The sequence below is a fragment of the Saimiri boliviensis genome, chromosome 1, assembly GCF_048565385.1.
Source record: "Saimiri boliviensis isolate mSaiBol1 chromosome 1, mSaiBol1.pri, whole genome shotgun sequence".
In the NCBI taxonomy this organism is placed as follows: Eukaryota; Metazoa; Chordata; class Mammalia; order Primates; family Cebidae; genus Saimiri; species Saimiri boliviensis.
In genome coordinates this window covers 142,040,074-142,057,247 of record NC_133449.1, presented here as the reverse complement: position 1 = coordinate 142,057,247, position 17,174 = coordinate 142,040,074, and the positions used below count along the sequence as shown (strand labels likewise).

The 17,174-nt window shown below is 47.9% G+C and overlaps 1 protein-coding gene across 1 annotated transcript; it reads left to right on the top strand.

The window, feature by feature from the left end:
* On the top strand, positions 1–16,979 carry NOB1 (NIN1 (RPN12) binding protein 1 homolog). The gene is made up of 9 exons (XM_039480642.2): positions 1–98; positions 219–351; positions 3,465–3,595; positions 5,973–6,044; positions 6,259–6,387; positions 6,476–6,673; positions 8,203–8,300; positions 11,758–11,902; positions 15,303–16,979. Exons 1-9 carry the CDS (start codon positions 36–38, stop codon positions 15,570–15,572), a joined length of 1,239 nt encoding a protein of 412 aa, XP_039336576.1. The 5' UTR covers positions 1–35; the 3' UTR covers positions 15,573–16,979.
* Positions 16,980–17,174: the final 195 nt, after the last annotated feature.

The following is a 17,174-nucleotide window of genomic DNA, read 5'->3' as shown; positions in this document are numbered from 1 at the left end:
CGTGCGCCTGCGCCCTGCCTGCTCACTCAGCCAACATGGCGCCCGTCGAGCACGTTGTGGCGGACGCTGGCGCTTTCCTGCTGGATGCGGCTCTGCAGGTACGGGGTGCTCCTTCCTGGAAGAGAGAGATCTCGACTGGCCGCCCCTCAGGGAGAGCCTTGAGTCGAGGGGAACCTTACTTGGTGCGGGCGGGTCTGAGCTGGGCGGTCTGTCCGCAGGACATCGGGAAGAACATTTACACCATCCGGGAGGTGGTCACTGAGATTCGGGACAAGGCCACGCGCAGGCGGCTCGCGGTCCTGCCCTACGAGCTGCGGTTCAAGGAGCCCTTACCAGAATACGTGCGGCTGGGTGAGTGCCTCTGCCCCAGCTTTCACGGAAAGCTGGGGTCCAGGGCGCAGATGGCACCCACTTGGGTGCGAGTTGGGGTCTAGCTGCCTTATAAGAGCAGTTGATTTAAAACTAGCACTTTTTTTCTTTTAATTTTTTTCTTTGTTTTTTTTTTTTTTTAAGACAGGGTTTCACTATGTTGGTCAGGCTGGTCTTGAACTGCCGACCTCAGGTGATTCGCCCGCCTTAGCCTCCAAAGTGCTTGGATTACAGGCGTGAGCCACCACGCCCTGCCAAAACCAGCGCTTTGTAAGAGATCGTGGTGGGCGAGCGGCTTCCTGGGTCTGGAGGCAGCCAGTAACTAGCTGTATGCCCTCGGGCATAGCATTCAAATTTTGACCTCAGTTACCTCTTCTGCAAAATGGGAATAATAGTAGTATCTGTCTCCAAGGTTGCTGTGAGCATTAACTGAGGAATATGGCAGTCAGCACAGTGTCAAGCACTTTGGAAACACGCAGTAAATTTATTTGTATTTAGGAGTTTGGATCTCTTGCTAATCCCTTGTCCATTTCTTTTCAGATTAGTCTGATGACTGGATATAAAGATCTGCACCTGGCAGGTCTTTTATAAAGGTAGTGCTTTTAGGCATTGCATTAAATGTGAAAGAAAATTAGGCCAGGTGCAGTGGCTTAAGCCTGTAATCCCAGCACTTTGGGAGCCCGAGGTGGGTGGATCACCTGAGGTCAGGAGCTCGAGACAAGCCTGACCAACGTGGTGAAACCCCCATCTCTACTAAAAATACAAAGTTAGCTGGGCATGGTCGTGTGCTCCTGTAATCCCAGCTACTTGGAGAGGCTGAGGCAGGAGAACCTCGGAGGTGGAGGTTGCAGTGAGCTGAGATTGTGCCACTGCACTCCAGGCTGGGTGACAGAGCAAGACTCCATCTCAAAAAAAAAGAAAAAAGAAAATTAAGCAATTGTCTCTTGGCTTAGGAGTCAAACGTTGTTCTCTTGTTTCGAATCAAGGCAATACCTGGGAAAGGCTCCTCAGTGGTTGGAAGTGTTTTAGAGGCTAGAGGGTGATAGTGGAGATGATGTTACCTCCTCTGTGTTTTTTGTTTGTTTGTTTGTTTTTTTGAGACGGAGTTTTGCTATTGTTACCCAGATTGGAGTGCAATGGCGCGATCTCGGCTCACTGCGACCTCCACCTCCTGAGTTGAAGCAATTCTCTTGCCTCAGCCTCCTGAGTAGCTGGGACTACAAGCGTGCGCCACCATGCCCAGCTAATTTTTGTATTTTTTTGTTTTGTTTTGTTTTTTGAGACGGAGTTTCGCTTGTTACCCAGGCTGGAGTGCAATGGCGCAATCTCGGCTCACCGCAACCTCCGCCTCCTGGGTTCAGGCAATTCTCCTGCCTCAGCCTCCTGAGTAGCTGGGATTACAGGAGCACACGACCATGCCCAGCTAATTTTGTATTTTTAGTAGAGACGGGGTTTCACCATGTTGACCAGGATGGTCTCGATCTCTTGACCTTGTGATCCACTGCCTCGGCCTTCCTAAGTGCTGGGATTACAGACATGAGCCACCGTGCCCGGCCTAATTTTTGTATTTTTAGTAGAGACGGGGTTTCACCATGTTGACCAGGATGGTCTCGATCTCTTGACCTTGTGATCCACTGCCTCGGCCTTCCTAAGTGCTGGGATTACAGACATGAGCCACCGTGCCCGGCCTAATTTTTGTATTTTTAGTAGAGACGGGGTTTCACCATGTTGACCAGGATGGTCTCGATCTCTTGACCTCGTGATCCACCCGCCTCAGCCTCCCAAAGTGCTGGGATTACAGGTGTGAGCCACTGTCCCTATCCTCTGTGATTTTTACAATTTTCTTCTCTCACTTAGTAGCTTTGTGATCTTTGCCAACTTACTAAATCTTTCCGAGGACATACTAATAGTACTTCTGAAGATTGGCAAAGGATGAAATGAATTAACAGGTAAAGCTTTTAATGCAGTGTCTAATACACAGTAAGTGCACGGTAAATTTTCATTGCTGCGAATGTCTGTTTTTTTAAGAAATAAGAGTAGTATATCTAGTGTTCCTTGTACCAGTGTGGCAGAGGACATCTTTCTGTTAACTTCAGGAAATTTTAAGGGTTTATTATGGGTGACTCTGAAGAATAACAGCAGTTAAACAGCCGACATTTATTATGCATTAAGCACATGCTTTTTGTTTCTTCATAAACTACTAAAATTACAAGTTGAGCATCCTGGATCTGAAATCCACAATGCTCCTAAATCTGAAACTTTTTGTTTTTGTTTTTTCGAGATTGCGTCTTGCTGTGTTGCCCAGGCTGGAGTGCAGTGGCATGATCTCAACCTACTGCAGCCTCCACCTCCTGGGTTCCAGCAATTCTCCTGCCTTAGCCTCCTGAGTAGCTTGGATTACAGGCACAGGCCACCACACTAATTTTTGTATTTTTAGTAGAGACGGGATTTCACCATGTTGGCCACATGGTCTAGAATTCCTGACCTCAAGTGATCTGCCCACCTCAGCCTCCCAAAGTGAAGCATGAGCCACTGCGCCCAGCCAGTTTACTTTTATTTATTTATTTTTATTTTTTTGAGGAGTCTCACTGTCACTCAGGCTGAAGTGCAGTGATGAGATCTCGGCTCATTGCAACCTCCACCTCCCAGGTTCAAATGATTTTTCAGCCTCAGCCTCCTGAGTAGCTGGGATTACAGGCATGTACAACCACACCCAGACACGTTTTGCATTTTTAGTAGAGACTGGTTGGCCAGGTTGGTCTTGAACTCCTGACCTCAAGTGATCTGCCTGCCTTGGCCTCCCAGAGTGCTGGGATTATAGGTGTGAGCCACTGCGCCTGGCCCTGGCCAACTTTCTGCTTTTTCCTCTGCATTTGATAAGGATGTGACAGTAAACCTAACAGGCACGAATCTTGGTGGTAGAGAATAGAAATTTTTCAACTATGAATAGGAAAAGGTCAGAAAATCGATGAAAGTGTTAACGGTTTTTCATGACGTAGTGATCCTTTCTAAATTGTTTTTTGATAATTCCATTGGTTATCCAAGGTCATATGGCTTTTTGCCTCTAACTGAAGATGGAAATCTCTTGTTTACAGTAACTGAGTTTTCAAAGAAAACAGGAGACTACCCCAGCCTCTCTGCCACGGACATCCAAGTGCTTGCGCTCACATACCAGTTGGAAGCAGAGTTTGTTGGGGTGTCTCACCTAAAACAAGAACCACAGAAGGTAAATCAAGAGAATGGGTTTTTTTAAAGCTTTTTATTATGGAAACCATCAGATATACAAAAGTAGAGGGACTTGTGTAATGGACCCGGGGTCCCCGTCATCCCCCTCCACTGTTATATCATAGCTAGTCTGTGTTCATCTACACTGATCTGTAGCCCTCAGTATTCTAAACTCAGACAATGTATGCTATTTTACTGATAGATATTTCTTGGTATGTCTTTTAAAATCAAGACTCTTAAAAACTTCAAAGCCATCATTACACCTACACGAAATTAATAGTAATGCCTAATATGAAATATCCAGTCAGTGTTCACATTTCCTGGTTGTTTTGTAAATGTTAAGAGTTTGGTTCAGGATCCCATTGAGGTTCGTACGTTACAGTCAGCAAATGTATCTCAGTCCCATTTTTTCCCACCTTGAGCCAGGGTCTAGCTGTGTTGCTCAGGCTGGTCTCAGAACTCCTGGGCTCAAGTGATCCTACCACCTCGGCCTCCTGGTTAGTCTCTTTTGATCTTTAGGTTTTTGGGAAAGGTTGTTTAAATGTGGAAAAATGAAAAAGAATAAAAATATATCTATATATAATAATATTTTAAAAAGCAATTCTTTCTGGCCAGGTTCCATGGCTTATACCTATAATCTAAGGGCTTGGGGAGGCCAAGGCAGGAGGCTCAGTTGAGCCTAGGTATTTGAGACCAGTGTGGGCAACCCCATGTCTTTAAAAAAAAAAAAGCAAAAGCTAGCTAGGCATGGTGGTGTGCACTGGTAGTTCCAGCTACTTAAGAGGCTGAGGCAGGAGGATCACTTGGGCCCAGGAGATTGAGGCCGCAGTGAGTTGTGATCATACCACTGTACTCCAGCCTGGGTGACAGAGTGAGACCCTGCCTCAAAAAAGAGAGAGCTTTCTGGAGGTAAAAAAGGAGAAACACTGAGTACTTAAAAGTGTTTTTTCAAGACTTGCCTCCTTTAAAACTTGTACTTCTGATTGTGCTTTTAGGGTTTTGCCCAGTGTGGCTGGGTTGAGGAGACTGATAAATTTGTGCCTGGACCCATTATCTATGTCTAAGCCAGAAGATTTTAAAAGCCAAAAATTTTAATAATAATTCATTTTCAATAGTGTTGACAATTGCTTGATCTTCCCTGCCTAAAGTCATCAAACTGTGGTGGACTCACATTTTTGCACTAGCTGAAACTACCCTCAGTTTTTGTTTTTGTTTTTGTTTTTGTTTTCCAGAAGAGAGGGGGTCTCTCTGTGTTGCCCAGGCTGGTCTCAAGCTCTTGGGACCACCTTGACCTCCCAGAATGCCAAGATTATAGGCATGAACTACCACACCTGGTATTTTGTTGTTGTTGGTAGTGTTTTAATGAGACAGTATCTTGCCATCACCCAGGCTGGAGTACAGTGGTGCTGATCACAGCTCACTGCAGCATCAAACTCCTGAGCACAACCAGTCCTCCCACCTCAGCCTCCCAGGTAGCTGGGACTATCGGTGTACGTCACCACACCTGGCTAATCAGAGAAAATTTTTTATAGAGACGGGGTCTCACTTTTGTCCAGGCTGATCTCAAACTCCTGGCCCAAAGCAATCCTCCTACCTCTCAGCCTTCCTGAGGGCTGGGATTTAGTGAGCCACCACATCCAGCTATTTTTTTTTTTTTTTTTTAATTTTTATTCTCCATTTTTTTTTTTTAAACATTGGGTGTCAGCCAGGTGTGGTGGCTCATATATGTAATCCCAGCACTTTCGGAGGCTGAGTTGGGCGGGGTGGATCACTTGAAGCTGGGAGTTTGAGACCAGCCTGGACAGCATGGTGAAACCTTATCTCCACTAAAAAATGCAAAAATTAGTGGGGATTGGTGGTGCATGCCTGTAATCCCACCTACTTGGGAGGCCGAGGCAGGAGAATCGCTTGAACCTGGGAGTCAGAGTTTGCAGTGAGCCGAGATTGTGCCATTGCACTCCAGCCTGGGCAACAGAGCAAGATTCTATCTCAAAAAAAAGTGGCTATCTTTAATTTTTTTTTTTTTTTTTTTTTTTTTTTGTGAGACAGAGTCTCTTTCGCCAGGCGCCAGGCTGGAGTGCAGTGGCACAATCTCGGCTCACTGCAACCTCCGCCTCCTGGGTTCAAGCAATTCTTCCGCCTCAGCCTCCCAAGTAGCTGGGACTACAGGCGCACACCACCACGCCCAGCTAATTTTTGTATTTTTAGTAGAGACGGGGTTTCACCATGTTGACCAGGATGGTCTCGATCTCTTGACCTCGTGATCTGCCCGCCTTGGCCTTGCAAAGTGCTGGGATTACAGGCTTGAGCCACCGCGCCCGGCGGCTATCTTTAATTTTGATAACCAGGGGTAAAATATGTTTTTTGTTTTTTTAAAGGTTAAAGTGAGTTCATCAATTCAGCACCCAGAAACACCTCTGCACATTTCAGGTTTCCACCTGCCCTCCAAGGTAATTTCTTAGACAAGCTGTGCTCTTCATGCTCTTTTCTGAACCATGTCATATCTCTAAGTTATCTGTTACAGGGAACCAAATTTACATGGACCAATAACACAGTTTGTCCAGCCCTGTCTGATCTGACTTGTATGTCATATGTGATTTCATTTGTAACCTGAGATGCTACAGATGAATTTTCAGGTTTTAAAATTACTACTTTTAATTTCAGCCTAAACCCCCACAAAAAACAGTAGAGAAAGGATGCCCAGCTTGTGAGCCTGAGAACCTGGAATTTAGTTCCTTCATGTTCTGGAGAAACCCTCTGCCCAACATCGATCATGAACTGCAGGAGCTGCTGGTGAGGCCTTGACTTTTGGTTTCCCTGACGACGCTTCTCCCCACTGCTCCTATGGGCTGGGAGTTTGAAACGTCTGTTTATGTTTCAGATTGACAGAAGTGAGGATGTTCCAAGTGAGGAGGAGGAGGAAGAAAACGGGTTTGAAGACAGAAAAGATGACAGTGATGACGATGCGGGTGGCTGGATAACCCCCAGCAACATCCAGCAGATCCAGCAGGAGCTGGAGCAGTGCGACGTCCCCAAGGACGTGCGGGTCGGCTGCGTGACCACAGACTTCGCCATGCAGGTGGGTGGGGTGGGCCGGGGCTGTGTGTCACGCACGTCATCAGCAGTGGTGCTAGCAAGGTGTGCAAATGTACACAGAGCTGGTGCTGTGTAGTGCTGCTTTTGTGGTTCTAGAAACTACCTGTGCCCTTTGGTGATTTTTAGTTTTGCTTAGAGACTAGACAGTCACGTGATTCAGTGACAACATTTGTTGTATCGTACATTTTTTTTTTTTTTTTGAGACGGAGTTTCGCTCTTGTTACCCAGGCTGGAGTGCAATGGCACGATCTCGGCTCACCGCAACCTCCGCCTCCTGGGTTCACGCAATTCTCCTGCCTCAGCCTCCTGAGTAGCTGGGATTACAGGCACGCGCCACCATGCCCAGCTAATTTTTTGTATTTTTAGTAGAGACGGGGTTTCACCATGTTGACCAGGATGGTCTCGATCTCTTGACCTCGTGATCCACCCGCCTCGGCCTCCCAAAGTGCTGGGATTACAGGCTTGAGACACCGCGCCCGGCGGTCTGCGGTCTTGATCTCTTGACCTCGTGATCCACCCACCTCGGCCTCCCAAAGTGCTGGGATTACACTCTTTTTTTTTTTTTTTTTGAGATGGAGTTTCGCTCTTGTTACCCAGGCTGGAGTGCAATGGCGCGATCTCGGCTCAGCACAACCTCCGCCTCTTGGGTTCAGGCAATTCTTTTGCCTCAGCCTCCTGAGTAGCTGGGATTACAGGCACGCGCCACCATGCCTAGCTAATTTTTTTTTTGTATTTCTAGTAGAGATGGGGTTTCATCATGTTGACCAGGATGGTCTCGATTTCTTGACCTCGTGATCCACCCGCCTCGGCCTCCCAAAGTGCTGGGATTACAGGCGTGAGCCACTGCGCCTGGCCCAGAGTTTCACTCTTGTTGCCCAGGCTGGAGTGCAGTGGCATGATCTTGGCTGACCACAGCCTCCACCCTCAGGTTCAAGCGATTCTCCTGCCTCAGTCTCCCAAGTAGCTGGAATTAACAGGCGTGTGCCACCATGCCTGGCTAATTTTGTATTTTTAGTAGAGACAGCGTTTCTCCATGTTGGTCAGGCTGGTCTCGAACTCCCAGCCTTATGTGATCTGCCCGCCTCAGGCTCCCAAAGTGCTGGGATTACAGGCATGAGCCACCGCGCCTGGCCTGTTGTATAGTACATTAAATGTTTACTGTTTATTATATATATTTTTTCTGCATATATAACATCATGTGGTCAGTCAGATTCTTAGAGAGGGTTCAGCCCAGAAATAAATATATTTGGCCCAGACAAAATAAATGTCTGTTGAGAGTGTTTGCTAGTGACAGGTCATGGAAAATGATGAGGGCAGGTTCCAGGGTGGTGTTAGAAAGACACCTGGGTCCTCGTCCTTGTTTACACATCTTGAGAGGCCTCCCAGCCTGTTTCCTTAGCAAAAGCCAAGGAATATGGGCAAAGCGGGGTTTGTGAAGTTCCCGTAACTGTGATTACAAAATTAATGTGAAAATAAAATTGAGTTTTTTCCATCTTTAACTTGTGGTTGTAGAATGTTCTGCTGCAGCTGGGGCTGCACGTGCTGGCGGTGAACGGCATGCTGATCCGCGAGGCCCGGAGCTACATCTTGCGCTGCCACGGCTGTTTCAAGTACGTAGCTGGTGACCTGGCCCCAGTTGCCTCTGTGGAACACTCTTCCTGCTTCTTTGTTTTGAGACAGAGTCTTGCTCTGTCACCCAGGCTGGGGTGCGGTCACTGAAACCTCTGCCTCCGGGTTCAAGTGATACTCCTGCCTCAGCCTCCCGAGTAGCTGGATTACAGGTGCGTACCACTGCATCCGGCTAATTTTTGTATTAGTAGAGCCAGGGTTTCACCATGTAGGTTAGGCTGGTCTTGAACTCCTGACCTCAAATGATCCATCCACCTTGGCCTCCCAAAGTGCTGGGATTACAGGTATGAGCCACCGTGCTTTGCCCACTCTTCCTGTTCTGCAGAGTTGTTTGAAGAGAGCCCTGTATTATGTATGTGTGTTTCTTCCACCTTGTCATTCCTCTGGGGCCTGGGTTCTGTCCAGGGCACTGAGAACTTGGGGACAGAGGTTTCCAGTGACCTCCCACCTTCTCTCAGTGGCATAGGGTTAGGGACATGGGTTTTGGAACAATAAACTTTATTCTTTAGGGGTACATACTAAAATATTTGGCCATGGAGAGTCTGGGATTTGCTTTGACATAATCCACAAGTAGAAGAAGTGGGTAGGGGTGGAGATGAAACAAGACTGGCCATGAACTGAGAGTTTTTGAAGCTGGGGGGTGATGGATACATGGGGGTTTGTTGTGTTCTTCTGTCTGCTTTATGCTTGGAGATTTTTTATTTACAAAAAGAAGAGTACATGGATTCAAATCCAGATTCTGGGTCCTGCTGCCTGTGTGATTTTGCAAAACCTGATTCACTTCCCTGTGCTTCACATTCTTTTTCTTTGAGATGAGGTCTCATTGTGTTGCCCAGGCTGATATTGAACTCCTGGCCTCAAACAATCCTTTTACCCTAGCTTCCTAAAGTGGTGGGATTATAGGTGTGAGCTACCCACCAGTCAGATTCTTTTTTTTTTTTTTTTTTTTTTTCTGAGACGGAGTTTCACTCTGGTTCAGGCTGGGGTGCAACAGCACGATCTCACTGCAACCTTCGTCTTCTGGGTTCGGGCGATTCTCCTGCCTCAGCCTCTTCAGTAGCTGGGACTACAGGCACGCTGCCACCATGCCTGGTTAATTTTTTGTAGAGTTTCACCGTATTAGCCAGGGTGGTCTTGATCTCCTGACCTCACGATCCACCTGCCTCCCAAAGTGCTGGGATTACACGCATGAGCCACTGAGCAAGGCCCAGATTCTTGTTTGTGTTTTTGTTTTGTTTTGTTTTGTTTTGCTTTTTGAGACAGAGTCTCACTCTGTTGCCTGGAGTGCAGTGGCACAATCCAGGCTCACTGCAGTCTCTGCCTGCCGGGTTGAAGTGATCCTCCTGCTTCAGCCTCCTGAATAGCTGGGACTACAGGGCACCCGCCACCATGTCGCTAATTCTTTTGTATTTGTGGTAGGCACAGGGTTGACTGTGTTGGCCAGGCTGGTCTCAAATGTCTCAGCTCAAGTGATTCACCTGCCTTGGCCTCCCAAAGAGCTGGGATTGCAGGTGTGAGCCAACACGCCCAGCCCTGTCATATTGGTAATAAGATTGAGAAGATGGTTGTGAGGAACTAGGAAGACAGTCGAGGACTCTGGTATCCGACACATAAGCAGCATGCGTGTCGAGTGGGTGAACTGTTAGTTTCTTGACCACTGCCTTCTTGTTGCTTTTCTGGCTCTTGAGTTTGTTCCTGTGTTGGGGGCTGCTGTTCTGTAGGGAGGCCTCTGGAACCCTGGAGACCATCTGGTTGGCTTGGAAGAGCCTCTGCCTCTGCGTCAGCCTTGCTTGTGGAGGGTGGCCTGTGGGCTTGCTCTGGGGTGGCATCTGCCATTCTGCAGGCTCAGGCTGGGTCTGGGGGACGTCACGTAGATCATCTGGTGGTGCTCTTGCTGTAGAGGCCCATGAGGAATTTTCTGAATCATCTGAGGTGCCTAACTAGATCCCCAGCTCTTCCACTGGGCAGGGAGAGTTGCCTCTGTGAAGCCTTGTTCCCTGAAGGCCTGAGCATAACCCAGCACTCAGGCTCTGCCAGCCACTGTGGCCCTGCCGATGACAGCCAGTCACTACTGAGAGCTGCCTGTACCTTCCTCTGATGCTTCCTGTCATTTTGCTGTTTCAGGCTTATGACAGTAAAGCACTTGGCTTCATAAAATTCCATTTTTGGAGCTGGGCGCGGTGGCTCATGCCTGTAATCCAAGCACTTTGGGAGGCCGAGGTGGGTAGGTCACAAGGTCAGGAGTTCGAGACCAGCCTGACCAACATGGTAAAAACCCGTCTCTACTAAAAATAGAAAAATTAGCCAAGGTGTGGTGGTGGCATGTGCCTGTAATCCCAGCTATTTGGGAGGCTGAGGCAAGAGAATTACTTGAACCCAGGAGGCAGAGGTGGCCGTGAGCCAACATCGCACCACTGCACTCCAGCCTACGTGGGCAACAGAGCGAGACTCTCCAAAAAAAAAAAAAAAAAAAATGCCTTTTCTTCAACATTCTTTGTTACAGAAGCACTAAAGTCTCCAAATTAATACTCAGTTCTTAGAAACACTTGGAGTGTTCTTCATTCTTGTCAGATTAGCCCCGTGACTGCACAGTTTGTTGTACAAAATAATGAGGCCCCAGCACTTGTTAGGAGGTGCTTAGTTCACTCACAAGATTTCGGGTAGGGCCTCCGGCTTCTCCTGCTGTTCCACGCAGGTCGTGTGTCTTGACCGTTGGGAACTGATGGAGAACTCCTGAAGGACAGGGCCCTGGGCCACTGCTGTGCCGTTGACAGCAGCAGCTTTCTCCTGTCCGGGGTCCCCTGTGGGTGCCTGAGTGGATAGGCAGGGAAGCCTTGGGTGTGTCCTCAGCACCCGGGCTTACTTCAGCCAGGGCAGTGTTAGTGGTTGCCGACTCACTGATAAGTGCACTCTGCTGCCTCCAGAGCCACTCCCGAGTCAATACCCAGGCTGACATTTGGAGACAAGGTAGCTCGTGACGTAATGAGGCGCCCTTCGAGAAAGTGCCTTGATATGAAGGGCATCAATTCTGGAGTCAGACTGACTGGGTTTATCTGCCATGGACCAGCTGGGTGACCTTGAGCAAGCTGCCGTCACTTGCCTCAGTTTCCCCATCTGTAAAACGGAGATGGTGCCATCCTCCCAGGAGGAGTGAGGTGAACCCTACAGAACAGAGCCTGGCGGTGTGTAGGAAGGGTTCGGGATTCATTTAACTGCATCCTCCTCACTTTCACACTTCCTTATCTGCACCCTTGGAGGGATGTGGCAGCCGTTTGCTGACAGCTTCAGCACGAGGCTTGGTGGCCTCCGTCTCTGTGACATGTGGTGTGGTTCAGCCCTTTTCTTCTCCTGAGGCCTGAGACCCACCTCGTGTGTGCTCTGGGGAGGTGTTTGCCGCCTGTGGCTTTGGTACAGAGCATCTCCTCCTGTGTCTCCCAGGACAACCTCTGACATGAGCCGAGTGTTCTGTTCACACTGTGGGAACAAGACCCTGAAGAAAGTGTCTGTGACCGTCAGTGACGACGGCACCCTGCACATGCACTTCTCCCGCAACCCCAAAGTGCTGAACCCCCGTGGGCTCCGGGTAAGTGGTGCCTCTCCCTGCCCCTCCCAATGCCAGAATTGAAAAGAACAGAAAGGAAAAAGAGAACCTAGTCTGGTCGTTCTGGAAGATCCAGGATTGAAGCCTGTGACCTAGGTACCAAAACAGTCGGGAGAAAGTGTGACAAATGCCATCTAATGAGTAAGTGACCGGTCTGCAGTTGCAGCTCATGAACGGGGAGCTCATTGGGAGGAAGGCAGTGGTTTAGATCTGTGCAGAAGGTAAAGGATGGGCCGGGTCTCTGGAAGCCCATGACCCAGAGAGAAAGGGGTGTGGAAAACACAGCCCAGAAGAGAGGGCAGGATGGGCTGGACACACGGCAGCCGCTGAGAATCAGGAGGAAAGGACTGGGGGTCGAAGGAGTGGCACTGGCTTCTGCCAGCAGCAAAATAGCCCTGCATGCATGAGCAGAACCATTTTTCTTTCAATTTATAGTTATAAAAACAGTACACACAATTCCTTTTTTTCTTTTGAGATGGAGTTTCGCTCTTGTTACCCAGGCTGGAGTGCAACCTCCGCCTCCTGGGTTCAGGCAATTCTCCTGCCTCAGCCTCCCGAGTAGCTGGGATTACAGGCATGCGCCACCATGCCCAGCTAATTTTTTTGTATTTTTAGTAGACATGGGGTTTCACCATGTTGACCAGGATGGTCTCGATCTCTCGACCTCGTGATCCACCCACCTCGGCCTCCCAAAGTGCTGGGATTACAGCTGTGAGCCACTGCGCCCGGCTTTTTTTTTTTTTTTTTTTTTTTTTTTTTTTTTTTTTTTTGAGACAGTCTTGCTCTTGTCGCCCAGGCTGGAATGCAGGGGCACAATCTCAGCTCACTGCAACCTTTTCCTCCTGGATTCAAGTGATTCCCTTCCTCAGCCTCCCAAGTAGCTGGGATTACAGGTGCCTGCCACCACATGTGGCTAATTTTTATATTTTGAGTAGAGACTGGGTTTTGCCATCTTGGCCAGGCTGGTCTCAAACTCCTGACCTAGTGATATGCCCACCTTGGCCTCCCAAAGTGTTGGGATTACAGGCGTGAGCCACTGCACCCAACCCGGTTTGTTTTGTTTTGTTTTGTTTTTTGAGACAGCGTCTCTGTCACCTAGGCTGGAATGCAATGGTATGATCTAGGCTCACTGAACCTCCACCTCCTAGGTTCAAACAATTCTGCCTCAGCCTCCCATGTAGCAGGGATTACAGGCACATGCCCTCGTGCTTGGGTAATTTTTGTATTTTTAGTAGAGATGGGGTTTCACTGTGTTGGCCAGGCTTATCTCCGACGCCTGACCTCAAGCGATCCTCCCGCCGCGGCCTGTCAAAGTGCTGGGATACAGGCATGAGTCACTGCACCCGGCCAACAATTCCTGTTTACCCATCGCCTGGATTTTCCAGGGTTAGTCTTGTACCACATCTGGTTTTTTTCTTTATACACTTTTTTTTTTTCCCTGAACCATCTGAGAGTAAACTGTACACATAATGCCCCTTTACCTTGAAACAAGGACTTTGTCTTATGTAACCACAGTATAATTATCAAAATCAACAAGTCAGCATTGCTGCGATACTACTGTGTCATCTGCAGACCCAAATTCAGATTTGGCCAGTTGGTCCACAAATTTCCTTTCTAACAAAAGGCAGATTTTTTGGGGTCCAGAATCCAGTCTAGGATAACATGTTGCATTTTGTCATCTCATCTTTTTTCAACTACGCTTCTTTCTCAGTCTTTTGTTTTTGATGACCTTGAAATTTTTTAAGAGTATGAGCCCGTTTCTTTGTAGAATGTCCCTCCCCTTGGATGTGTCTAGCATTTCTGTGGGATTTAGTTGAGATTGGGGCTGTGCATTTTTGGCAGGAGCACCCCAGAAGGAATGCTGATGTGTCCTCAGGGTGTCGTTTCAGAGGGTAAATGATAACTAGTTGGGTAATTTACTGGTGATACTGACTTTGACCACTTGGTTCAGTGGTTTTTGCCACCTTCATCCACTGTAAAGTTATTTATAATTAATAATTTGTGGAAAGAGACTCTGAGACTATATGTTATTTCTCCTTGAACTTCACTAAAGTTGCCTTGAACGGTTATTAAAGTCATGATTGCCAAATGTCTTTTTTTTTTTTTTTTTTTTTGAGATGGAGTCTCACTCTGTCACTCAGGCTGGAGTGTAGTACACAGTCTCAGCTCACTGCAGCCTCCGTCCTCTGGGATCAAGCAATTCTCCTGCCTCATCCTCCCAAGTAGCTGGGATTACAGGCACATGCCACCACACCTAGCTCATTTTTGTGTTTTTAGTAAAGACGGGGTTTCACCATCTTGACCAGGCTGGTATTGAACTCCTGACCTTGTGATCCACCCACCGCAGCCTCCCAAAATGCTGGGATTACAGGTGTGAGTCACCATGTCTGGCCACCAAATGGTGACTTCTAGCATTCTTTCTGTGTTTATGTCTTGGTATTCCACTATAAAGAGGAACTTTCCTTTTATTCCCATTTATTTATTTCTATGAGTGTGGTCTTGTGGATTTTTGTTTCAGTCTGAAGGCTATGATCTGTTGCTGTCATTTTGAGCCTCACACTGTGCCATGTGTGGCCAGTAGGAGCCCTTTAGAGCTGGCTCCTGTGTTCTTTTGGCAGATCCCAGGTATTCTTTGAACACAACTTTCTGGCACAACAAGATGTTCGTAGACTCTTAGCCATCTCCTGCCTGTGCCCTAGGATCCGCCATTTCTCTCAGGACCTCTGGTTTTTCACGTGGGATGGTTTTTAGAAGTAAAGTTTTGGCCGGGCGCGGTGTCTCAAGCCTGTAATCCCAGCACTTTGGGAGGCCGAGGCAGGTGGATCACGAGGTCAAGAGATCGAGACCATCCTGGTCAACATGGTGAAACCCCATCTCTACTAAAGTACAAAAAATTAGCTGGGCATGGTGGCGCGTGCCTGTAATCCCAGCTACTCAGGAGGCTGAGGCAGGAGAATTGCCTGAACCCAGGAGGCGGAGGTTGCGGTGAGCCGAGATCGCGCCATTGCACTCCAGCCTGGGTAACAAGAGCGAAACTCCGTCTCAAAAAAAAAAAAAAAAGTTTCAGGCACTGGGCATGCTCGTTGTCCTGGGGTGTCATTGCATCTTGGCTCCAATGGACAGAGCTAGGAATTATGTACATGTGTGTATAAATACACAGTGGAAGTATTTCTATTTCTGTATTGTCTTTAGCCAAGTCAAAATACCGTGTTCCATTTTTCATGTGTGAGTTGAGGTGAGAATCAGGTGGGAGGCAGTTGCATGTCGCCACAGTTACCATGCACTGTCCTTAGGATCTGCAAGGTCAGCTGCACCTTATCAGCTGTGGCCTTCTGTGACTGAATCCCTTTCTTCTAACGGCCATTCCTTGTCTTATTTTTAGTACTCGCTTCCCACTCCCAAAGGGGGCAAATACGCCATCAACCCCCATCTCACCGAGGATCAGCGCTTCCCCCAGCTACGACTCTCCCGAAAGGCCAGGCAGAAAACCAACGTGTTTGCCCCTGACTACATCGCTGGGGTGTCACCCTTCGTAGAGAATGATATCTCTAGCCGCTCAGCCACACTGCAGCTCCGGGACAGCACCTTGGGAGCTGGGAGGAGACGCTTAAATCCCAATGCTTCCAGAAAGAAGTTTGTGAAGAAAAGGTGAAATGTGAGTTCCCACAGATAGACTGGATGGCCGTGGTGGCTGCTGAGGAGTTTCATTGTCCCGTTTCCCCAGGCGGGTGTCACGGTGCAGCTTTGCCTGGCCATGCTCTGCTGGGTCAGCGGGAACTGGGCTGTCTGTAGCCTCTGAAAATCCGGACCTCCTGGCCACCTGCCACATGAAGGAGAATTAGATAAAAACAGAACAACGCCCTGGATCCAATCTTCAAGAAAGGACTTTGCAAAGGAGAATATTTTTCTAATAAATGTGGCTGCAAGCTTATTAAATAGGCCAAATTTCTGCTGCTTAGGTCATGTCAAGGCCGACGCTTGAGCTGCATGTTCAGAGATCAAGCATTGAGATGGTCTTTCTGCCAGAAAATACAAGGTTATAATAAAACGAAGGACGACCATTTTCTTTTCCTTTTAACCTTTTTTTGAGACAAGTTTCCATCATTCTGGAAAGTGCAGTGTGGTGAGCTCCCAGACGGCCTTTCACCTGGATTCTCCACGGTTCTGCCTCATCTGCTTTTTCTGCACACAGTCACAAAGTATAAGTCTCCTAGGAAAATGATATTCTTTTACATAACCACAGTTGAGTCAGCAAATTCAAGAAGTATCACTTTGGTACGTTACTTTTACCTCGTATAATCAGCACTGGAAATCACCCTGTATCAATTCATAGAGATCTTCCTCATTTTTCAGCTGCCTGGTATTGCCAAGAGCTACCAAACAAACTCTGTTAAGTACTTACCCGACCTTAGCCTATTTAATCCATAGAATGGTAATAAAGGGTATGGCTGCTGTTATTTCAAGCAGTCCTGAGCTGCAGGAGGTTAAATGAGTTTAACCTCACGTAGCTTAAAAGTGACAGCCTGTGAGTGGCCAGGTCGATTTCAGTTTTGTCTTTCTGTGCTTTTAAGCAACAAATGTACCAGTGGAGACGGTAGGAAGGAGGGTGAACACTGCCTGCTTTCTGTCCCCATCTTTGTGAAACTCCTGCTCTTAGGAGGATTGATGGCTTGACACCTACCTGGAGCACAAGGTGCTGGGGGAGAGGTGAGTCGTTGTTAGAGCCCTGGGTGACTCCAACATGCCCTTTCCGTTTTTCCCCATACTCTGTTCTGTCAGACATAGAGAAGGGTAATAGGCCAGGCATGGTGGCTCATGCCTCTAACTCCAGCATTTTGGGAAGTTGAGGCAGGATTACTTGAGTGCGGGACACAGTGAACAACCTAGGGCAGAAGAATGTTTAGAGAGAATATAAGAAGGTAAGGCTCTTAGCATGATTGCACCCCTCTCTCTCACCGTCCTCTTGGAATTCCTTCCCTTTCTCCTCAATCCCACCCATTTCATTCCTTATATGAAGCCGTAAGACTATTAAATAAGACTGGTCAGGATTTGGCCTACAGTCCACGTGTAATTGTTTTTTTCTTTTTGAGACTGATACCCAGGCTGGAGTGCAGTGGCACGATCTGCAGCCTCCGCCTCCTGGGTTCAAGTGGTTGGCCTCAGTCTCTCGAGTAGCTGGGACTATAAGCGTGTGCCACCACACCCAGCTAATTTTTTCTTTTTTTTTTTTTGTATTTTTAGTAGAGATGGGGTT